At 50.7% G+C, this 24,992-nt stretch overlaps 1 protein-coding gene across 4 annotated transcripts in view; it reads right to left on the reverse strand.

The window, feature by feature from the left end:
• Positions 1-24,547, reverse strand: part of Pi3K21B (phosphatidylinositol 3-kinase regulatory subunit alpha) — a 28,468-nt gene extending 3,921 nt beyond the window's left edge. The window contains exons 1-10 of one of the 4 annotated variants that reach the window (XM_017907792.1): positions 24,433-24,547; positions 24,241-24,354; positions 24,081-24,170; positions 23,955-24,002; positions 9,682-9,791; positions 7,068-7,202; positions 3,929-4,217; positions 3,465-3,563; positions 268-453; positions 45-173 (exon numbers count right to left, since the gene is read on the reverse strand). In XM_017907792.1, coding sequence (XP_017763281.1) covers positions 45-173; positions 268-453; positions 3,465-3,563; positions 3,929-4,217; positions 7,068-7,202; positions 9,682-9,791; positions 23,955-24,002; positions 24,081-24,170; positions 24,241-24,325 — 1,171 coding nt within the window. In that variant the 5' untranslated portion in view covers positions 24,326-24,354; positions 24,433-24,547. Of the gene's footprint in view, positions 1-44; positions 174-267; positions 454-3,464; positions 3,564-3,928; positions 4,218-7,067; positions 7,203-9,681; positions 11,685-12,393; positions 13,237-13,394; positions 13,607-17,331; positions 17,374-23,954; positions 24,003-24,080; positions 24,171-24,240; positions 24,355-24,432 lie in introns of those variants that run through there. The other 3 variants (XM_017907791.1, XM_017907788.1, XM_017907789.1) reach the window with 3 other exon arrangements.
• Between the last annotated feature and the right edge of the window lie 445 nt (positions 24,548-24,992).

Raw genomic sequence — 24,992 nt, forward strand, 5'->3', positions numbered from 1 at the left:
CTCGGTATCGCTTTGACAAATCGATACGCGTTTACTATACTCACTGGATGCTTCTATAAATCTGTCGTAAAACTGTACAGGAATCACAGGGTCCGGCAACTCTCGCAGAAACTTTTTCAACACGCTCGCTACACACTGAGCACTATACGAACTTAAATCAGCGTTACATACATCTGAAAAGTAAATAATTAACGTGACAACTGGTGATCTATGCTCCTCGGACATCGACATTATTCACGTCGAGGTCAGAAATAAATTTACGCTCACCTTCGTTCAACTTTTGCCTCAATTCCACGATTTGCTCGTTGGGAGGGCTACTGTGGTAGACTTTGTACAGATCCAGCGTGCTATCCTCGAATGCCTTCTCCTCCAAGGCACTGGTGCATCTTTCCACCAACAGCGGAGCTGAACGCGAGGAGATATCGAATTGCGAGCACAGGCCAAGACCGAATACTGTAAGAGATAAATTTCCACAGCTCTAGACCGTGTCGAACGAGAGAGCCGATATCGTTTGCAGTAACGAGAACAAAAGAGGTTACTTTTCACCGTCTCGAGTTCGTCCTTTGCCAAACGGTGGAGCATAGCAACAACGGCGGGGCACTCGAAAGATTCTACGCTGGTGAGCTTTAGCATCGTAAAATCGTGCCGCGACCACGTCGAAATAAAGGGGAGAGAAAAAAAAAGAGGAAGAGGGGAAAAAAAGAACCACGAGGCTCTACCTTCCGCTGTTCTTGCATTTATTACCACGACCCCGGAGTCTAAGGGCTTGCTCGCTGCTGCTGCTGCTGCTGCTGCTGCTGCTGCGCCTGGAGAATTTCGTTCTCAACGAGCGACCGATAACGAAACCTTCGTTTGTTCCATTCGCATACGATAAACGCCTTCGGTTTACGAGTAATCGAGCAGTCGCGTGATCTTCTCGGCTGTAAACGATGCGAGAATCGTGAAGGAGCTACGCCTACGCGGCGACAGCTGTGGAAGCAGAACGACTCGTCGTCGCGGAGCACGTGAACGACGTCGACGACTGACGAACGACGACGACGAGGAGATGGAAAACGGGTGGAAAGACGAAGAGAAGACGAAGAGAAGACGAAGCGAAGGTACGAAAGTGGTGCGAATGGGAGTAAGACGCGTGTCAAAGAGAAGAACGAGAGGAAAAATGCGCGTGCAAACAGGTGCACGCGAAAGAAGAGGTAGCCCGCGCGGTGTCGTTGACCCACTAGCGACCGGGGAAATAATCGCGAGACAAAATTAATTGGTTCTGTAAATTAGCATTCGCCGGGGAGAGGCAGACTCGCGGCGGAATCGGACACACCGGTCGAGCGGAGGAGCGTTTGCTCGGCGAGGAAGACGCGAAACGCCGGCATCTGCGAGGGATTCGTCGTTTTTTACGGATACGCCATGGGAAGAAAAAATTCCTGACATCTCACAGACGCATTCCAGACGCGGGACCAGATACGAGAGACGCGTAAAATCGCGTGGAACCCGGGGGAACCTGCGCGGCGGTGGAACGCGGGTGCCAGCGAAGCGGTGCCAGCGAAGCGGTGACTCCGATTCATTTTTCTTCCAGTCGGAATGATCGGTGCGAAAATAAGCAGGTCGAAAGGGAAGCACACGCTTCTGGAATTACGTAATGCCGTTCATGCTTTGCCCGAAGCATTCCGACCACCGACCTTCCGCGTGCTCGGACAAGCCGATAGCCAGGCACCGAGTCCTCCGGCCGCCATTTTCGCCAGTTCTAATCTTTCCACTCTCGATGGAGTCCGTCGCCGATGGATCTAACCTGACCGCTTCTATCCTATTCCTCATCCGCGCGACCCGAAGCGGACTTATCGTCGATATCGCATGCACCACTTGTACAATCAAAGGCGTGTACGCATGCATTATAAGAACGGGCGCAAGAAATAGAGACGGAGTGGGGGCGGAGTGCGAGCGGAGGAGAAAAGGAAGGCGAAGGAGGATGAGGCAGAGAAGGAGAAGAAGGAGGAGGACAGACGTAGAGAATTTCGCGTTGGTGGGGAAGAGGAGGGAAGGAGAAAGAAACGTATTTTTACGAGCACGACAACAACATTTCGTTACCTCGCGAGCAGCGTGTCTGCTCGACAGGCTCGAGGCGAGAGAGGCGGAAAAGAAGAGTGGAAGAATGGAAAGGTACGCGGGGACCAAGCGATGTTCGCCAGAACGGCGTCGTCGGATAGAGGTCAATACGGAAATTCGATATTCGTCACGGTTGTCCGACCGGGCCCGAACAATCGGCCGACTGGTCGCGGGGTCCTCGAAGGAGTGCAGCGATATCGGGGAACGACGAGCGTGTCGCCGAGGGTCCGGCGAACGCGCGCCACCGATGCCATAGAATTCGAAACGAGGACGTTCCAATTTTACGACGAGTACGTGGAAATGCTTTTATTGTCGGGCCCAATCCACCGCCATTCTTCCATGTCTCGTCACTCTTCGCTCTCCCTCTCTCGCTGGAATCTCTCCTCTCCGTGAAATCGAACCGCGAACTTTCGAACGGACCCAAGTGCAGTTTCTAACGAAACGACCGGTTTTATGCGGGGCATTTTACGCGGGTGAATTTGATAAATAACGCACCGCAACTCTCCGACCATTGGCGCCGTTCACGATTCTCCGCCACTCTCCGTGTACAGCAGTTACGCGTCTCATCGCGTGGACAACGCGCGACGCGACCGACAACTTAATGAAACTACTACTACTACTACTACTACCGCCATTGCGAACGCTGTGCGCGTGGTCGTAGGAGCGACGCACACGCGAACCACGGTAGGAGAGCGTGAGCACCTCGGAGGACGATACCGGTGCGCGATACCGGTCGCTCGGTTTTATCTACCATATAGTCGACGGCCCACGCTCGATGACGATTCCGAGAGTAGCCACGGAATTTCTCGGAAAACCGTCTACCTTCGCGCGAACGCTGCACACGCGCGTACGCACGCGCGTTCATCGGCTGGCATAGCCCATTAGGAGCGAAGCGTTGGAAAGCGAACGGCGACTCTTCCTTCGCTCGTGGCCAAAATGAAAGAGCGTGGAGAGGCGAGAGAGGAACGGACTCGACCGATGAAATAACATTTTTCTTCTCTCCCCCTGCCCGATCAGCAGCGATTTCAATCGAAAGACGCATGAATATTTAGTTATTCAGATATTAGAGCGACAAGTAATGCGCCACATCGTATGTCCTTGCTACAAACTTCATAATCGACTCTGGCGCGCGATTGCAAAGCAGTTCCAGCGTCAGCGAACACGTTTCTGATGCAATCCGGGATAGTCAACTAAAAGACATCTGAATTTTTAAATTGTTTCCGTGTTCCGTCCATTAACGTAACGAAGAAGTAATGGGCGTGTTACGACCGTGCCATATCAATGTCACATTACGAAACTGAACATCGAGGCGAGCGTACGCGTGTGCCTGTGGCGCAGCGCGCAAGCGCGCAACTCCCAACACCACTTACCTGGAGTAAATCTATGGGCACGATTTTCCGAGTCGACTGGCATGCAGTTGGAGGGTAAACCCGTCGCTGTACACGTCCTATGAGCTACCAGACCGCAATCTATCGCACAAGGAAAACAACACGATTATAACAAGTAGTAAAGGAAACAGAGCAAAACACGGTTAGACCGCGTTACGAAAGTTTAAATCGGCCAATTTTCCCGCGTCACCTCGTCCGCGCACAGTCTCGACGCAGTCTCGATGGCGTCTCGAATACAGTCCCGCGATCGATATCGATTCGTCGACGATCGCACGTGACGCGCGATAACGTTCGTCTCGAGAGACGAAAGAAAAACAAAAAGAAAAAAAGAAAAAAAGAAAAAAGAAAAAATGGAAGAAAGTATAAGAAACGTTATCTCGATGCGGATTATTAGGTTATGGACGTATACCGCAACGACCACGCGACGTACGCTGCTTCACACGTACCCAGACAGAGAAAGCCTTGGTGCAGGAGGCCCCTGAGGTATTTATGGCACTTATCGCACTTCTCCATCACGCTGAAGCTCTGTGGCATGAGGGTGTGCGGCGAATTACCGGTGGCTGCGGAACCGCTACCACCGGCCATCGCGTCGCTGACCACGCCACCGGAGGACGCGTTCGACGTGGCCATGGTGGCCGCCTCCGACAACGTGGCGCTCGCAGCCGGAGCATGACAGAGCTCCTCGATGCAGGCCAGAATGGTCTTCTGATGGAAGTCATCCTTGATGCCCATATTCTGCGAACAAGAAGATCGAGGCTCTGTAACCCGGAGCATGGCGCTAACCGAAACCACCTACCGTGAATGCGACGTTCACTTTCGCGTTACGTCGCGCCTCGTAAATACATCACCTACCGATATCGTTAATTTCACGGGGGCTGTGACACGGCGCGCGGTCGTGCCACGCGAAAAAGGAGCTCGCTAACGACCAGGTACAGTTACCGACTCGGGCGCCCTCGCGCGCTCGTAACACAACGGAAATATAGCTGGCGTAAAAGTCCAGTCGACGATCCTTACGCGAGGAAACGGAGATGTAAAAATCAACGGCCATCTCGTGCGTCCCGTGACACCGTTTCCTCTCGTCTCTTCCCCGGTCCGAGAGAGACTGCGTCGTACTCGCTCGTTTCGAGAAAAACGACCGACGCGACCTCCGAACCGATTCGTGATTTTCGACGCGTAAAACAAACGCGCAGCGACATCCTACGGGCACCGCGGTGATGCAACGATCCGAAGAGGGACGTTAGGTGGCGCGTACTCGTAAAAGGGTGAGGGCGACATACCGACCGGAACTTATACGTAACGTCTTTCGCGACTGACATCTCGTTTCCCCGGCGTAGTTGATTCCCGAGTCAACAGGTGTCAGGTACGCGTCTAGCTCGCGATAAACGTCTATGCGCACAGGCCTGCATACGATACACCGCGGAACAAAAGTAAACTAAGACTCGTCGGATAATCGCGCGCGATCGTCCACCTGTCTCGCATCCCGAACTTTGCGCTAGCACCATCTTTTGGCGGACCGAATAAGCTGATACACTCTTCGATCGCAAGGGATAAAAGTTGGAACGGATTTAGCGTACCACGAAGATACGACTCTTACTCGATCTCTCGTCTAACGCGTTACCCTAACGAGTCTACCGCGCGTTACGTAACGTCGGTAACGGGTGAAACGTTGTTACGGAAGGATGGTAAAAAGTACAACGGGGAATTCCGTAGGGCGAAAATACGATTCGTCTCGCAGCGAGAGACGGTGAATCCCCATGGTGCGCGCCTCGTGGCGCCATTTCCGGCAGGCATTTTTTCCAAATTACGGTATTCGAGTGCACGCTCGCGCGGGCTATTTTAAAATATGGCGGCGAGAGAACGTGTTTTCCCCGGCGCCACGAGTTGCACTGGGCCAAACGTTATTCTTAGCACCGCGCGCGCGGCACAAGCGGAGAAGGATCGATGTGCACGCGTGATATACACGGAACGGGTGATTACGAGGTCTACGAGGTCCACGAGTTCGCGCGACCGTCAAATCTGACGCGTAATTTTGTTTCGCGTCCAGCCAACGTGCCAGGTTATCTCGGGGTGTACGGACGAGGAAAGACTCTCGGCGACGGAGTAGGACGGAAAATAATTTGCCCGGTCTCTCGCGGCGCGGAAAAAAAGAGAAAGAAAGGAGGAAAGAAAGAAAGAAAGAAGAAGGCGGAGAGAGAGAGAGAGAGAGTGAGAGAGTTTGGCTCGAATCAACGAACGAGATAAGGGGCACGGAGTAATGCGTAATTTATCGAGCTGACACCCAGCGTCGAGAGTGTTAATTATACGCGACGCATCAATCCTCGGAGTTTATTCAGCGCCGCCGCCGGAAAATACTCGGCGCATTGCGCGAGGTGGTCGTTAAATTGTTACGCTCCGTCGTCTGGAAAGGAAGACGCGGGTGTCGTCGTTGCTACGAAGATAGTACGGCCTTAATATATTTTCGATAATCGAGCCGGATCTTGGACACGTTCGTGCCGGGACAAAACGTTCCCGGCCAGGCGGAAGGATCCAGTTTGCCGGATCGATGTGTAATTTAATTAATTAGCTAGAAGATGGCGCGCGGATGCAACGTACCGGGCAAGGGAATCCGTTTAAGGGTGATCTAAGGTGGCCAAAGTCCCGTCGAGTTGCATTTTCCTTCGGTCGAGATTCGAATATCGGCACGAAGGACGAAGCGAATGGGAATCGGCCGATTTCTCGCGCCGAAAGGACACTTCCAGACGATTTACGAGTCGATTAGCATGGTAATACGCGATTTACACCCGAAGAAGCCTTGGCCAAACGAGTATTTTTATTCTTCTCGCTCGAACACGACCGAGTCGCGACGCGTCGTGACTAAATTTCCGAACAGATCCTTGCCAGGACTCGCAGCGAGTCCTAACAGGACGGACACTTGGACGAGCGAGGAACAGGTTACGACATTCTGTCGTGAAATAAAAAACTCCGACTCTTCGAGAAACGTTGTTTTATACGACGAAATGGGTATAGCGCGCGCGCGGCCGCGTTACACAGGTAAAAATGCAACGGCATGCGGCGCTCCGTCCACATCGCGAGATAGTGCTCGATGATAACGAGAAAGTACTCGACGAGTACTCTCGATAATCGACGAAAGGTTAAGAAAAAAGGAGGAAGGAGAAAGAAGTACGCGGAGAGGAGGACACGATAAAGAGCGGACTGTGCTGTAGAGCAGACGCTATAGGGCAATTACAGGGTCAACGGGCCAAGGAAAACGTCGTCCAGATACTCTCGAGTCGAGGTCATCGCCTTTGAGTACTAGCCAAAGAATTTTCGATCCCCGCACCGTGGCCGATTCCGTTCCCGACACGGTTCCCTGACTCGAAACAAGAAAACCCGAGGGAAAAAATGAACAAAATTCGCGGCAGGCTACTACTCCCCTTTATCTTTCTTCCCCGTCCAGGAGCTTATCGGCTCTCGACGTTTTCGCGATATTTCCGTTCGACCCATCCACGAGCAAGCGAATTTTCGCCATAAATACACGCGAGAGACCCGATGAGTTTTCGCACTGGACGCGAAAAGCACCGGGGACCAGGTTCAAAGTCCACTTACCATCAGCTTATCCCGGTCCAGGAAAGGAAGATCGCTCCCCTTGATATCCTTAGACTTGAAAACGTCCGCATAGCGATAGAGATTTAGGGCAGCCATCCATTCGACGACGTTTAGGGACGTCCACTCGCTCACGGGCTGTTGGAAGAATGGTGTCACAGATGAGACGGGTACTTCCGTAACCGAGAACTCGGGCGAGCCCGATTCAGGTGTACGAGGTGGAGGAAAATGGCGTGCGAAATTCTCGGGCTCGAGGTCCACGACGAATGTCGCAGATATAATTAATCATCTTCCTCGCGAACGGAATTACGTAAGGTTCCGGTAATCGTTGGCCGCGAATTCCGCATCGATAACTCTCAATGACGCGTTTTGACATTTCAAAAAATACGCACGAGAAGCTCCCGTCTGCCGGATAATTCTTTTGCATCGACGTAATCGAGCTACTCGAAAATTCCGACCGTCGCTGGACTCGGTCGATCGCGATCGCTCGAATCCGGTCGTAAAGATTTCCTTCGTCGACGAATTACGCTTTCGAGCCGTGTAGTAACGCGGATTAATCTTAAAACGCCGTTTCTCGTTCTCCATAAGCGTCGGACGCTCACCCGTGTGAGCAAGTGGTTCGAGGATGGCGAACGCCCCCGGGTACGGCGCAAGTAGATTCGTCCACCCTATGATCAGACGCGTGGATCGAGAACCGCGAGGAACCTCGTCTCCTTCGGCCTCTTTCCGCGGTTGCGCGTCCATCGGAGCAAGTAATTTCGATGGAAAACGTTATCGAGATATATCGTTCGTTCCTGGAACCTGTTCCCAGGCCACGAGGATGCTGCTGGCGAACGCGAACGTGGCCTGCGATAGCGTTCACCACGCGACCAGAGGCTCCGATTAGATAGCACTGGCGCAACAGAAGGAGGACGCGGGACGAGCTCGCTCGCGTACATACGCGGGCAATATCGAGAATGCTCCGATAAAACGAAAGCGTAAAAACCAAGGGGAAAAGAAAACGTAACCTTCTCTCGTAACCTTAAGTCTACGATCGTGACGACACGAGGGAGATAAGCGCCGCGTATCACCCACTCGAGAAGAGACTCGAGCCGATCTCCTGCGAATATTCACGCGGCCCGTGTTCCATCGTCATCGTCGCGTAGAAATCGTGGCCGAGCGATTTTCGTCTTCGCGACGCGCGGCGTCGAGAAAATGGCCAGAAAATGACGCGAAAATGGCGAGAAAATGGCGAGGAAACGCGTCGAGATAAGCTCGTTTCGTTGCGCCCGAGGGAAATGTCGATCGGACGTAAAGTCTGAAAACGTAATTAGAATCAGGCGTGTTCCTCGCGGCAGATGCTTACGAGTGTACCATCCGATGAACGATCGCGTCTTTTCCTTGACTTTGGCTCTAGGTCGAAGATTGCCACGCCAAAATCCTGACTGTACGCAGAAACGTTCACTGCGAGTGCGTATTAATTCGAACGCTTCGAAATTCCCGCGTATACTTGAATTCGGCGAACGCAGAAAAATTGCCGGACAGCGTGTACTATTAGGCAATTAACCGCGGAGATCTTATCAGGTCTAATCGTGCGTAGACATCTGGAACGTTCGCGCGAAAAGCTACAGATAAATTCCGGTGCCGAGTCCAGCGATGGCGGAGATGGCGATAAAAATAAAATACGAAAGAAAGAAAATGGAGAAGAACGACGAGGCATCCCGCGAGAGCAAAACGCTGGCCAAGATTCGATTCGTTGCTCGAAATTTTACGCAGAACCGTCAACGACGGTGTTACGATTCGGATCGTTACGCCATCGAATCTCGATTAGGTTTCGCTCTGATAACGAAGCCCGGCTAGTGTTTGTGTACAAAGTCATGTTCTGAATAAACAGGAGGCCGGTGAGGGAAAAAACGTGCGTTCGAAGCAGACTTCCAATGCTCGGAAATGCTGGCGAGTATGTGTCTGCGATTTATGCAAATTAAACAGAGATACGGAGATAAATTCAGACGGTGGAACCAGTTGGTTCACCTCTGAAGGCAAGTAACAGGAGCATGGTAAACAATTTTCCTTGTAAATCGTCGCGTTTCTGCTGCCGTGTGCCGGCAGACACGAACAAAGGCATTCCATTAATTTCGCCACCTAATCGTCGTTCATTTGCAGCGTCTCCGTGCTATTTTAACTACCACGGGCAACGATTAAGTCATCCGCGTGACCTTGCTCGTGTCGAGGACCATGCGAAACCGTCGCCACTGTAAACCTGAACTTTGACTGTAAACAGAATCTCCTCCCACCCCTTTCCAAAAACAAAAGAAAGGACAAAAATTCGAATTAAAACGATACTTGGAAAACCTATCGAAGAAGTCGAATTAAATTAATTTCGAAATAGTTTCGAATTAAATACCTCGGGTTGTTCCTCGATTTTCTCTTTCAACCGACGAGCACTCGAAACGTGTAAAAAATGATTGAACCCATACGATGACGTTCCGTCAGCCGTAAGAGCCAACACGTTGGTTCAACCGTTGTTGATCGAGTGGGAAGAAAAAGTGACGCGTGGTCGCGAAAAAAGCAGGAAAAGGGAGGAAAACGTAAAAATCGCGGCTGAAAAAGTAAAAGAAAGGTAGGATTTTGTACTGACCTTGTCCTTGTCGAGAAACTGGCCCGGTAGCGCGTGACCCTTGCTACTCCATTGGCAGAGGTGCTGCCCGCTGTACTCCGAGCAGACCACGTGGAAGCACGCATGGCACTCTGGAGGACATAGAGAACCGCACATGCAGCAGCATAGATTACGCGTATCAGCCGGTTCGCGGCCGGTTCCAATGCCCTTGTCAAGGGCACGCTGCCCGCTATCACCACCGAAGCCCTCGTGACCGACTGAATTCGAATAGATGCCCTCCTCTGACGCTACATCGTAAGCGTTACCGTTCGTCGACGGATCGCCGGCGTTCCGTTGCCGAGGAAAATCGTTGCACGAGCACAGATACTGATGAAACGACACCGTTCTCGCGCATGGGAAAAGCCCACTTGGCCAGAGACGCGAGAACTCCTCCGCGTTTACCAGCAATTCCCTTGGAGCGTTTCTCAACGCTAGATCCGATTGGAACTGGTCCAGAAGGGCGGCCCACGATGACTTGGAGAATTGTTGCCTCCGAATGATCGGAGCGTTGGGAAAATTCGCGCAGTTGGCGGAGTTGACAGAGCAGAAAGATGAGGAGGAGGAAGCAACGTTATTGACCGTGTGAATTTGTTGCTGATTGACAGAGTTGGAGTATCGTTTGAGCAAGGACAACGCGATACTGCCTTTAGGTCTGACCGGTTCCGGGGGTAGCAAAGGATGCTCATTGGCAGGCAGAGTTTTCATCGAGCTTGCGGGACTCGTGGCGTTGTTGGTGATCGAGACGGTGGTTTGATGGTCGTTGTAGGTTCCATTGCTGGTGACGGCGAGCAGGTTGGCGTGAAAATTACGCGCCGGTGGTATCTGTCTAGGGTGCAGCTGCAGATTCGGGGCTATCGACGCGGTGCTGCTGGCGTTCGGTATCGACGCTGACGGCACGATCGTCGCGGAGACGGCGGACGTCGAGGCGACGGCGCCATTGGCCGAGCTGGAGCCCTTGCGGAGCATGTAATTGTCAGAATCGACGGCTAAGAGCCGCGACATGGCCGTGGACTTAGCCTTAGTGTCATCGTTCGGGTTTCCCTTGGGCAATACTTTGGTCGTGTCTGTCCTGGATTTCGTTTCGGCGAGCTTCTCGTATTCCTCCTTGTCCGCGCAGCCCGCCGCCGTTATCGGGCTAAAGAGATCGTGTATCCTGCCGTGTAAGCTGACCGCAGGTTGCACCTGCGAGGCAGCGGTCGCAGCAGCAGCTGCGGCGGATGCACTCGACGCCCGCTTCATCGCTGAGGCCGATCACGAACATTAAAGCTCCAGCCACGACTAGGTTTTATTAAACGCTTCCACGGAGGCTGTTAAGTTCGTGTTGCTGCTTTCCGGCGAGTCCTCAGCCTCCCTCGATCGTCGCGAGTCGCCACCCGTCATCGTCGTCGTCTCTCGCCTCGTCTGCCGAGGTTCCCTCGGTTCCGCCTTGCGGGACACGCGGCGCACACTCGCGATACCCCAGTCGCCACTAATTCTACTTATTCTACTTACTTCTCCTCTCCTGCTTTCTGTCCTCCGGCCAGTGCGTTCTCGCCACTCTCGCACTCTCGCGTGTTAAAAACGTGATCGCTTCGGTCAAGTCGCGTTGCAAGGTCACTCGCATGTCGCCGCGAACCTTCCCGTCGTCCAATCGCGTTTCCCACTCTTTTTTCTTCTTCTTTTCTTTTCTTCTTTGCTCTTCTTCTATCTTTCTTCCCTGCTTTTTCCTTCCCCGAAAAGCGTACGCAGGAGTAATTTCGAGATTCGTTGGACAGGCGCGTAGAGTAGGTCGCGTTTCGTTGATCCGCGTTTATTTCTCTATTTTTCTCACGGCCAACGACGACACGCGATCTTCGATTTTCTCTGTTCCATTCGAGGGGCTTCTCTAGTCGTCGCTCGAAACCGGCTCCGTCCAATCACCGCATTGTTAATTGCCAATCAGCCGCGGAGAAACGTGTCGTTTGGTATTCGATAGTTAGCTAGCTTATCACCGAATACGTCGATATCTTTGGAAAGGAAAGATTCCACTCGTTATTAGCATAAAGAGAGAGAGAGAGAGAGAGAGAGAGAGAGAGAGAGAGTGTGAGAGAGAGAGAGAGAGTGAGAGTGAGAGTAAAGGAGGGAGGGAAGGTCCGCCGAATTTCCAATGGGTAACCTCTTCTCGGCCGACGCGCGATCCAACGACGTGACTCGCGGCGTCGCGTTCTCAACTTCGTCCTTTATTATCGATATGCTTCGCGTAGAAATAGACGAACAGCGCGGGAGACAGATAAAGAGAAAAAAAATAGAACGGAAAGAGAGCGAGAGAGAGGAAGAGAGAGAGGAGAGAGAGAGCGAGAAAGAAAGAGTCGCTCCCGTGGGTGTGACCTCGTGTAAATTCGTTTTCCATAAATCTCACTCCTACCACTCTCTCTGGTGCGCGCACACACGACCTTTGTATAAACGCCGAGATTCGCCGAGCCGAACGAAACCGGTTTCGTCAAGCAACGACACCGAACGATTTTCAACGTAGTCCCGCGAGCCAGTACAGACGAGAAGAAAGATCCTCGTGGGTTATTCGAGAGAGCAATTCCAGGTGACCTTAAAGCGGTTCCCTTCGTCAATTAGATCGAATTATTTTACCAATGCGGTCGAACAAGGTTTTCTGCTCGCGCACGCTTCGGATCGAATCGGTCGCGGATCGAGCGACATGCGCACACCTCGATCTCCGATTACCGTGTGTGTGTGTGTGTGTGTATGTGCCTAGCCGAGCAAACGTGTCCGTTAACAACGTTTATCCTCCTTTGTTGCTCCTTTCCTGCCGCTTCTTTTAACCTCTATTCCCCCATGGAAAATTGATCGTGCCTTTTAAGAAGGAATCTCTCTCCGGTGTGTAGGCAAGCGAGATAGAGAGCGTGAAAAAAGGACGTGCTCCGGATCTTCGTAACCTTCACCGTCGTTAATTACGGTAAAACAACCGGCTCCCTGTCTCCGCCGTCTTGATAGCACGCGTTAATTCAACACGGGTTAGATATAGTTACGAAGTAGTTCTCGAGTTGCGACGGGCACGGACTAACGGAGGAGAAAGATCGTACGCGGTAGAAACGTGCTCGCCTAATCTCACGGGTTCACCGAGAGTCACCACTCGTTAACGTTGCACGAGAATCGGCCGACTTCTTTTTTCAGAATCCTCACTATCCGTGGCCGATCGGGCGATAAAACTGCTCGAGAACGTTTCCGTGTCCTCGGTTCCTCGCGTAACGAGCTAAGGTAGACGTCGATTCAAACGATCCGCGCAAAGATCATCGATCACGAAACGGAACACATCCGCGCTTGCCCTTATCACGACCACCAGTAATCCGCGACTGCTGCGTCTCCTCGGTCTACCTCCTCGAGTTCTTCCTCGTCGATAGATCACTGCGGAGGCACCTTACCAACAGCGAGTCAACGAATCCGTCGGTAAAGCAGTTCGTCATGGACGATCTTATTACCTCGTTTCTTTTCTCGTCGCGCATATATGCTTTTCTCCTTGGTAGACTGTTCCGTGACGAGCGATCGGAATAGGTTTCTCGAATCGATATCGCGTTTAATTTTCCTTCGCAAATTTTCCGATACTTTTCCCAACTGACACAGGAATTTTGACACTGCTCCAAGAAGCTTCGGTACGCGACGAACGGAGTTTTCTTTCGTAAATCGAGCATCCGGCATAGGAAAACCGTGCTATCCGACTCTCTTACCGTCCTATTCGTCCTCCGATCAGTCCACACCGGAACACCGGCATATACGTGCCTACTCGCAGAAGCAGCGCACGCACGAGATGGAAAAGTCCACTGGGCACTGCACTTTTTGCACCGGCAGGCCTGCACCACGCGCACACCTGCACACACGACGGACACACACGTCACTTTCCGCGCGTATGTGTACGACACCTATCTATACAGCTGTCTCTTTCACTCTCTCTCTCTCTCGCTCTCTTCCTCTCTCCCTCTCCCCCTTGCTCGCTCACTCTCTCTCTCCCTCTCCCTCCTCCCTCTCGACCGCTGTTCGTTCCTTCTCGCGACAATCTCTCTCTTTTTCTTCCCTCGCCACTATTGTTTCTTTCCCTCACATTTTGTTCTCTTGCTCTCTCTCTTTCGCTTCTATCCTTCGCTCTCGTCTCTTGGTCGTGCACAGCCGGTCTCTCTACGTGTTCGCTACCAACCGTGGGCCAAGTCTTCCACTTCTTTCCCCTTTTCTCTTTCTCTATTTTCTCCTCTTCTTTTCGTTTGCTCTCTTCTCTCTCACCAATGTCATTCTACTCCGCCGGACAAGTTTATTCGATTATTCACAAGCAAAGGAAGAACGTTTCCGAGTTTTCGGCTTTCACTCGATCGCGGGGTCCCCGAGTCGCGAGAGATCTCAGCGTCTTTGATTCCCGAAAGAAGTGTAACACCGTGTTATAAGCAGCACCACGAATTTCTCGTACGATCACCGTCGGTCACGTACTACGGATACTTGGCACGGACTCTCTGTCTAGCTGTCCGATATTGTCTCTCCGGGTTTCTTCTACCTTTCCACCTTCGCCGATCGTTGCCGAAGCGTAGAACTTTTCCACGGGTCCCGTTCAACACACTCCGTTCTCCGACAGACTTTTCTCCGCCGTTGCCACCGGCCGCGAATCATACATCTACGCGGACGATTTCCTGCCAGAGAAAATATCTCCGGCGGCTCGGCGCACAGCTGACCGGCCGGTCCGCCAAGTTCGGTCAATAGCCATAGCAGTCGCAGCCTGCCGAGGGTTGCTCGTGCTCGACCGTCGGCGTTACACTTCGGTCCCTTCCGCCTTGTTTCGGCTCTTTCCGTGGCCTTTATGCGAGCCACCTCCGGACCTTGCGACTACCGAACCCCGGGCTTGCCGAGCGATCGAAGCGGCTTCGTGGAAATTCCTCGGCCATTCTCTGCGCTCGGCTTACACGCTTCTCACGCTCGCAGGGTCTTGTCTTATTTCACGTCCAGTAGAAACGGACGTCTCTTTCAGCCAACAGACTTTTCTTTTTCTCTTTTCTTCTTTCTTTCCCCGAGATTTTCGGTAAAAGCTATTACAGTTTCACCTTTAATCGAGAAACGTCGACGAGCTGCACGATTATCGAAATTCTATCGTCGTCCGATCGCTGATCACAATTGATAGCGTTTATCGAGTAAAAACGAGATTATCCGAAATTTACGTATCATCTTTGTTCGTTTCTTTCTCTCCCCAACGTATCGTATATACATATATAGATATATATATAGATATATATACACGTTACGCATTCATCGATATTCCTACGATGAATCGGCTGAACGCGGAATACGTTGGTAGCATCTGAACGATTAATTCAAAATTACCATCGAATGCAATCGGTCTGTCAACTCGGGCATATCCTTATCTCGGACCAGCTGCGATAAAGTCTATCGAACTAATTCTAAGCTCGGCGTGGAATAAAGATCCCGGTTGAGTAGCCGATATATACAAAAGTCTCGAAAAAGAGACATCGTTCGCTATCGTTCGAGACTGAATCGAGCTGGACCGATATCGCGCTGTTGTAAGCTACGTGTCTCATTTGGGAAACTTATTCGATCCCCGATGATCGTTCGCGTCGAACGTAGATCCTCCGTTTGATGACTCGAAGATACGGGATAGGCAAAAATTCCATTGCTTCGAAGACATAAAAATAAATAGGTAATAAAACGAAACGGTGCCGAGGGTAGACCTCTTGGAACGCTGAGAAATTCAATGGGCAAAAATGGTGGACGGCGGAGAGAGAGGGGGACGCGACTCGGAGCCTCCTTCTCCCTCAATCGCGAGGGCCAGAGAGAGAAAAGGAAAAGGAATCGAAAATCCCGACCTCCCCCTTTTTCGCGTAGTAAACGTCGATGCTGACGGGGCCAGAATCAGATTTCATTCTTTACGATCAGCCTTTACTCTCGCTCTTATCGTGAAAGCGCTGCATGCGATACGCTCAAGTGCGTACGCACGTGCTCTCGCGCGCACCAAGGGCCTCCCGCTACTCGACAGTCACATGAAAGGGCCGCGCGTGTACTTGAAAGGGAAGAAAGGGACGTGAAAGTGAAAAGCGACTTTCCAAGGTAAAAGAGGGGTTACGCTGAGCAGGAGAGAGATGACGCGATACAAGGATCTCCGGACGTGGGATGATCGAATTCGGCCGCGCATGCGCCCTGCCTCCAATGTCCTGTTCAAGGTCACAGTACCAACGACGTACCAACCCTTCGGCCCTGCGTTCTACGTATAGAAAAGCCGATCGATTTCGCATCGGAAAGCCAATTCGCGATAGACCCTTTCTCGTCTCGCACAGACACGAGGGAGAAGGATTAAATTTCAATCGACGCGTGTATCTATCCGTGGTTATTTTTACAGTTTCCCGAAATTCCTCGCTGTTCTATTCCGTCACGGAAACACGAGAGACGTTTTCCTTTCGTCGAGGTTCTCTTCGAGTAAGGATACGCGAAGCGGAACGGCGGTACGATCAGCAGCGGAACGACGTTAACGGTCAACCGAAAGAAAATGGTTTCCTCCACGCGCCATCGCGCAAAGGGATAACGCGTCGTTTCGAATTCGGTGGATTTCTCTAGCAGCTCGGTATAATCGACGGGAAAGACGGAAAGACGGAAAGAGGAAACGCTTGGCGAGCCGTTGCAAGGTGTGCATCGCGAGTTGCTCAGAAATCCTTAGATATTCGACGCGTCGATGTTGCGGCAAGAATGGCGTTTCCTTTTGGCGCGCGCCGGTGGTATGTTTTAAATCAGGTCGAAAGAGGCGCGGCGCGCTTTTCACGCGCGCTCCACGCGCGTTATTAAATATCTCCGTTGCGCGAACCTTGCTCGATAACTTTCAACTATGCGCGGCCGAGTCTCGTGGCTGTTCAAATAAAAGCCTGGACAAAAAGTCGGTTAGCCAGATGGGAGGAAAGACACGGAGAACATGGCGTTACGCGCGACCTAAACGACCGAGCGACACGCCCTGAAGAACCAGCCGAATCGTGATCGGAAAGTGGAATAAAAGCGGTACCCTTAATGTCCGTGGATCGCGCGACACCGTGCGCAGGCTTGTGCGCGATAGATCGTCTTCGTCACGCGTCAGCTCGTGCACACGCACACGCCGAGAGTCGATTACAAAGAGAAGCTTGTCGCCATCTTTTTTGCATACAAATCTTATCTCCGCGACCGCGCGCGGTATCGAACGGTATAAACGAAACGAAGAACTTTTTCCCGGCGCTCTAGTTCGATTAGTCACGAGTATTTAAATGGACACGGCGATAACGAGACGTGCGCCATTGCGAGTGCTCGCAGGGGCTCGTTCCAGGCGGTATTATATCCACGGTGTTCGCCGCTGCTCGAGGAGCGTTTATCGCCGCGATAGAGAGCGTATTTATTTAAGGTAAATAATAAAGCATCGTCGACGTCGGATCTCGTTTACCGCGATTACTCGAGATTTTCGCCAGCGACGTAACACGCGGATACGAGTTGGTTCGACGACCGGATGTCGGGGGAAGGAAAAACGTTTCGCGCGGTTATAAAATCGCTCGATCGCCTGGATTCGTGCAACGCAACGTGCCCCCTTTCGCTTCCGGCGATGTTTAAATACGACAACGCGACGAAGACACGCTCCGCTGCGCCCGTATAATACACCAGTACCTCGTTTCTTTATTCCACTATTCGACTCTCCGATACTTTTGTACGTCTCCCGTCCGTCGTGTACGCGACTATCGATAGAACTAACGCGCAAATTAATCGCAACGACACCGGGCCGCGCGCTCGCGAGAGAGCCCCGCGATGAAACCGGTGGCAAGCCGACTCCATCGATGCGGCAATTACTTAACCATGTAAATTGATTCGTAAAGATTCAGAAGAAAATGCCTGGGATCGCGTGTTTTTTCTCGCGGTTGCGCATCCCGCGTTGGATCGACAGAGACGGGACAAACGTGGCGCGTTAATAACGTGCTGGAAACGTGTCGGATCAAGAGAGTGCACGGAGAGAGAAGGAGACGGAGAGGGAGAGAAAGAGGCTTCGGTTTCTTCTCCTCGGTTGTTCGATCTCGATTCAAAGAACCGCGAACAATGACGTACAGGAACGTGTAGGAAGCGTAGGCGGTAGATTCTTGGTAACGAGACGAGTTACGGCGCAGCGTTACGTAATCGACAAAATTGCGGGTGTTTCGATGAGTAATAATTAACGAGCAGCGTAATTGCCAAACGGAAAATGGTCGCTAGGAAACGTACGTGCCTCGATCCACGAACGCGAATCGCGTGCTCGCGTCCTTCGTTTTATGCATCTCTGCCGGCGTATCTGCGCCGGGATCTCGAGGTAAGCGAATTACGAATCCTATTTCTGAAACGGAATTATTTCCACCTGGATTCTCTGCGAAATTCCGAATGGAAACGTGTGGAAAACGTCTGGAAAATGTCTGGAAAATGTCTGGAAAATGTCTGGAAAATGTCTGCGACCGCGTGACGTATCGCCGCGCTGTCGTCTTTGATTTCCCAGTCTGCCCCGTGTAAACGACGTCGTTTTAATTCAACGAGAACACGACCCGTGCCACGGTAACCCTCGATTAACCACGTCGCGAAACGTATCCTATTCTCCTCGTGTCTGATCCATCGTTTACCCCAGGAATCCTGAATTTCCCATAGCAACGTGACGGTGCACTCCATTACCCATGACCTCCGCCCTGAGCCTGGGGCCTCTATATCTGCGAATCAATGGAGCTCTATTGCGTGCATCCCGGGTCTATATGGGCACGTGTGTACGGCGTTTCCGTGTGCATGTGTCGGTCCCCGAAATGCAACCGGTAGCCTAATCGTAGCGGTCACGCGACGATCGGTGTACCGTACGGAAAATAAGCACGCGTCCTTTTCTCTCTCGTTTCCCGTCTTTTCCCGGTGTCACGCGTCTCCGTGCGGCGCAATTCGCGCGTTACACGAGGAAATGGGGGCACGGTGGGTCCGCAGGGAACGGGAACACGAGTCGTTGCACCGAAAGCGAACGCGATACGATTCATTAGCGACCCGGACTACCGAGCCTCCTATTTCGCGAAACGACGGCTCTGTTTGTCCGTCAAAATCCGGTGAACCCGAGCGAGCCATCTATTATCCCGTGGCCAATTTAAATGCATTAATTTCAGCGCGAGAATGTCGAGGGAGGATGACTTCGCGAGTCTTTACGAAGATCGAGGAGGAGACCGACTAGGAGCACTTAAGTGGTGGCGCGAGTGATAAAAGGGACAGGTAACAGGGATGCGGAATTCTAGTTTCGTCCATGCCTTAATATCGATATTCCGCTCGTAAATAGAAGAGGAAGAGGAGGACAACGAAGGAATTTCATGGCGTCCACCGTGATATACGGGGGATGACCCGTGACGAGGGAAGTCATCGAGACGCAATAGTGATCTCGTGTCAGACGGTAACTGCGTGTTTCATTAAACGCTCGATACGCCGATTAAAATTCGCGCGCGATCGCAAACATTCTCGCACCGGCGCGCATAACGCGAATAAGAAAAAGCATAACGTTCGCGACCGATGTCGCATACTCGCCGATACTCGAGGTCAACTCGGGGTGAACGGATGAGGGAACGGCGAGCGAAGCTCCGAAAAGAAATCGGCCTCGAGAACGCGCGAGGATTCGGGTGCACGCGTATATAGGGTCTGGAAGAATAGTAAAGGTTTTCTCGATGAAAGCGGAGAAAATGGGGATAAAAGTTGGACGAAGAAATCAGCCAGGGAATCGTAGAAAAATGATCGAACTCCGGTTCGCGCAACGACCGCTCCTTTCTCTCGCGCAGAGCCGAGGCGCGGGAAGGAAAAAGACGGCAAAGCGCGTTTTACACGGTGGAAAAACTGCGCGGTGCGGAAAACGGGAATTATTTGGATACCGCGGAAAGGAAGAGCCTTCTCCGTGCATGGAAAGGAGCGAATGAGGAAATGCGTGGAAAGAGGAAGAAGAGAGGAAACAAAAGGAGAGGACACACGCGTCGGCTAAGCGGCGAGACACGAACAGCACGGTGCTCGAAGGTACTCCGAAAGAGGGAACTCGCCTGCTCGAGGTGGACGAGTTAATTTTAGTTTAATCGACCGACCTGATACGAGAAGCTCGTGTACGAGCACCACCGGTACACGTACGTAAGCATACGTATCCGCGCACTCGGGAACGAGTCAAAGCACGCTTCTATACATACGGAAGGACTTGTTATGCGTCGCTGGCTTACGTGTAACTTCGACAACCGCTGATTTTCCCCACCGTGGAATTCACTTTCGAGTTTCCCGCCGCTCGCGAACCGTCACGAACTTCGGGACATAAGAATTACGTGACTGGATGCAGCGGTACCACGCGTGTATCCGCCATTCCGTATTATCCGTCGCGTGCTCCGGCAACCGGTTATTTTCGCGCGAAAATTATTTATTCGACCGTGTCGACCGGTATCCTACCGCAGGTTTACGAAACGTCGTCGAAGATCGACGCCTCGCCGCGACGCTCGCGTATCCCTGTACGTAGTCGCGCGTAGAGATGCGCGCGTACGCGCGAGAATTGGCCGTTTAAGCTCGACCGGATGACACTCGTGGCATAACGCGCAGCGGCTGCGAGAGGCTTTCGTTTCGGAGTCAAAGTGCATTCGTCGGATCGGTGGTGTAAATGGAACGGCCGAGGGAGGGTTCGAGGTCGTTCGGATCGAAATCGTTCAATTAAGGCCAGAGGCTACGGATGATCGGGCCTGGTATCGGGTGACGAGTACGAAAGACACTTTTCTCTGACCTTCTCCAACGCCCGCGTCGCGATCCCGGTCGATCGAGATCGTGGACGACACGGGTCGCGCTATCGCGAGGGAGAGAGGAGAGAGGAGAGAGGAGAGAGGAGAGAGAGAGAGAGAGAGACGAAGAGCATTGTACCTTCGACGCATAGCGAAACGATGCAGCGAGGCAAGCGGCAAGAAATACGGAAGTTAAATGTTCCCTGGACGATAAGAATGTGCAGGGCGTTCTCCAGAGGCGAATCGAATACAAATCAGACGAGGGAAGGTCGAAGTACCTGGGCGAATAACGAACGTTCGAACGCGCCTTCGTTAGATCCGAGAGCGTGAATTCGCGAGAGCGAGACTTCCGGAAACGGACGGAGAAAAGAGGTTCTTGCTCCTACGTTTGACGAAAACTTGGATACGCGCGGATTCGACGTGCCGCGTGGTTAAAAAGTGGAAAAACTCGTGCATCTGCTCGGGTAGGGGGGAAGAGAGAGACAGGAAGCAGGGAAGCCGGAAATCGAGGAAAAAAGGGGGGAAAGCGGCGGAAGGGCGAAGCGCTTGCGCGACGAGCTCGTTTCCATGGCTTCGTTCGTTTCGCGTAGCAACAGGAGGACTTTTGACCCCGTTCGATTGTCCTTCGAAACAACTCGGTGCTTCATCGTTTTCTCTCGCTTTGTCGGCCGAGAGAAATGAAACGCATCGTTGAATCGCGCTTAGGCGATTCGCTCTTCTTTAACGTTACGTGTCTACAAGCGCGACCCCTCCACCGGCCGATGCTTCCCCATTTTTCTCGCTTCTTCCGGCGACATGGTCGGGGGGCAACCGCCATGCTCGGATCGGCAGAATCTTTTTTGTACGCGGGAAATTTCGGCCGTTGGCGCGACGCGAAGAAAACGCAGGTCCTAAACGTCGATGAATTTCGAAAGCGATGATCGCGAATGACGCACGAGTTTAATTTTACGAGCAGATCGATGCGCAAAGCCACGATACAGATGTTAAGTGGCACGTACGCGAACAACGCTCGTCGTCGAACGGAATAATTTCGATACTATCTCGTTAAGCTATATTCGAATTACGTCACGATCGTTTCCCCAGGTAGGGCAGCAACAATTTCTCGAACGAGCGCCGCGAACGAAAAGTATTCTACGCGTGAGAGAATTTTAAACGCGACCGTGAGGAGCGTGTTGGAAAAATAAAACCACGGATTTTCCCAACGCTTCCCCGGTGGATAGCCGCGAAAATGCTGCGAAATCGCGATCAACGATCGCCGCGTAACCTACAGCCAAAGTCGAGGAAAATCCCTTCCCCGATAGAAGGGAAAAAGAAATGGAGGTTTTTAGTCGGGTTCTTTGACGTTTTGTTCGCAAAGGCTGAAGAAAACGCGCCTCTTTTCAACGGCGGAACGAAGAAGTCGCAAATTCATGCGAAGAAAGGAAATATCTTGGCGTACTGAATAGTACGGTCTACGAGTCCTCTTATTTCAGGCCGTACGAGAGATTACTTTGATGCGACTCTTTCATCCAGCTTCTTTCCAGTCCACGCTTTTTTCCCGCGATTAGTTTCTACCGTAAGTGTGCGAATGCATGGACTTTCACTCCTGTTTCCTTTTTCTAATCGAATTAAAAAAAATTATACTTTAAGATGATCTCTCCGTTTTATATACCCCAGACGTGCCCCATTTTCCTTTCCCCGGCACACGTGACCACTTATGAACCGCGCGATTATAGAAATAAATATAATGGAGCGATATTAATGTACCCCGATGTTCGTCGAAAAGAGCTAGTTCCAAAAGCGTGCAGTCATCGTGTGTCCGCGAAATTCGCTGCTCTAAATCCGAGTTCCAAGGACGTATCGAGTCGAACGTAGGTCATGGAAGAGTGCAGGCGTCCAGAAGCATGTCTTAGGGACAATGAAGGAACCCGTTTGTTTGATCGTGCCACGACTCGCTTATCCTTTCGTCTTTTTTCTCCTCCTGGTTATCCTTCCTTCCGCCAGAGAGAGCCATCGACACATTCCTAACGCGTATCGTTCGCGTAGGTGTACACGGTGGAACATTGTGGTTAGGTGTCCCGCGTAATCGAATGCGCTGATTTTCAATGATTAGCCGCGGGGAGTCCGGTCGATTCTCGCGCGATTAAGCCGAAGAGCAAAACGGCTGACTGGGACGTGCAAAACGCCTCGCTCTACGCATAAGCAAGATTACATCAACCGTATCTCGGATTTCTGCTTTCTTTCGTACGATTTCGTGCCAATGCGACCGAACGAACAAGCGCTCGCCTCGTGCGACCGTCCGCTACGTGACCGCCGCAGTAGTTTCCTTTTCCGAGCGTGAAATCCAATGAAACGTAAGTAATTTCGTTTGCACAGTTGCCAGCCTATGATATCTGCTGCTGGCTGGCCTATACGCCGATATAAGCTCGCGGGGAACGATCCGAAGAAAACCTCGGCTCCTCTACCTCTCTGCTCGCTAATTTTGTATCTTCCACGTATCCGTGGCGAGCCGCGTCTATATTCGGCATACACGCTCGCCAAAGATGCACGAATTATCATGGAATGATTCTGGACTTATCGCCGCGGAATATACGATGAATACGACGGAACTTCGTCGATATCGTTCCTATCGAAAACGACATCTGCATAGGGATAGAATTCGAGAAACAAAAGAGTCTCCGATGTCAAAGACCGAGAGAGAGATACGAGTTATTTTAAAATGCAATCGGTATAATAAGAGAATATAATCGGAAGATAGGAGGAGGTCGGAGACGAGTGCGTTATCTATTTTTCTCTTTGCAATTAGAAGTGTAAATAACAAAGGTAGTGGGATTATTAATAGACGTTAAATAATATCGATCCAATGCATGAGATTATAATGGTCGTAGTTCAACGAATAATCAAAAAGTTGTACATATTTAAACGGCATATGAACCAAGTTCATTAGAGAGTAGATACGTTCCTGGGTCGTACGATGGCAAAGCGTCGGTGGTGGGGAACAAGAGGGACAGGAGAGGGTTGTGGAGTTTCAGAAAAGAAACTGCCGGCTGAGCTGGAAACGAACGCGCGGTAAGGTGAAGGGGGACACGATAGCACGCCATTTGAAATCACCGCGACTGCATGTGTTACTATGCTACGGTGCCGCCCTCGTCGGTGATCAAGGAAACGATGATGAACCGCGTTATCGGACACCGTGATTTGCCTTCGAAGAGGGCGACCACATCGCCCTACATTTCTTGACGCAGTCGGTACAGTTAATGATTCGCAAATTGCGTTAAGAAAAAGAACTAACGATATCTCGATTATCGTAATACCACAATTGTTAAAGACAACATTTAAAGACTAACTTATGCATTTTCTCGAACCGTTTCGATTTCTTTCGTAAATTTTTAAGAAATTTATTCTATCGAATTCAATTGCGACTCGTGATTTCTTTTGGATCTACGTATGACACGAACAATCGTGAGGTATGCCTCCTTGAAATTTGGAGACGACTACGGTAATATTTATACTCGAAAATATTGAAAAAAAACTCACCTTTACATTTGACCCCCACTCTTCCAGTGCCCCAAACATAATCTTCACCTGTAACAATGAATAACGAGATAAATACGATTGCAACAAAAAAAAAGAACACAACTTACAGTGTAAGGCGATACTTACAATGCTTACAAAGGATAGGGGTTAAAAAATATATATCTATGAGGACGTGATTACTCTTGGGTTCTGTATTAACGGACTCGGCTACATATACTGTAACAATGACGACGACAAATTAGTAGATATTTTCGACACGTTACATTCGTTATAAGATGTTAAATACCGTATGGCCCATTGCTGAGGGTTACATAAGACGACTCTTCTTCATTATGAGTGTCTAAGTACGGTGATAAGTTTCCTTTCAGCATTAGGACTTCCTCGCGTGTACCCTTACCGTCTGAAAATAGAACGACAGATTTAAAAATTTGATCTCGTAAATTAAAATTTTGAAATTAAATTCGAAAGAATTTCGTACCGGTACAAAGAGTTCTTATTGGTTCTTCCGTTGCTCACGCAAGCACAAGCACCGTTTCTCTTTCCTCCAAAATGGATCGTTATCCGAAATTTATTAAGAAACGATCACATTAACATATTATTTTCTCCATGGAAAAATATATTAGAGTTAACTCATTTGTCAGTCATACATGGTATGTAAACGTGAGTAATTTTGCACAACACTATAATCACAGAACATAATCTCTTCTGACCGTTGTGCATCCTCCTCTTAGACTTAAAACATTTTTACTCCACTTTAGTTATACCGCAAATTGTGTCAGAACAGATTCTTATTCGATAATCGATGTACACTATTTAAAAATATTTGTAACAGTTTGAGCATCGTTTAAAAAGTGATTTTTATCGTTTCATTAATTTGATTCTTTTGTTGATTATATCAAACGGCACCAGAATTATTAAAAACTTACAGTAACTCTCATTTAAGGCTACTCGCGTGTATACATAGAATTATATTTTAAAATCTTGTTTGATAAATATATATATATATATATAATATATATGAGTGTGTATATATAATTA

This window comes from Eufriesea mexicana, unplaced genomic scaffold (genome assembly GCF_001483705.2).
Source record: "Eufriesea mexicana isolate 0111107269 unplaced genomic scaffold, ASM148370v2 scaffold9008, whole genome shotgun sequence".
Taxonomy (NCBI): domain Eukaryota; kingdom Metazoa; phylum Arthropoda; class Insecta; order Hymenoptera; family Apidae; genus Eufriesea; species Eufriesea mexicana.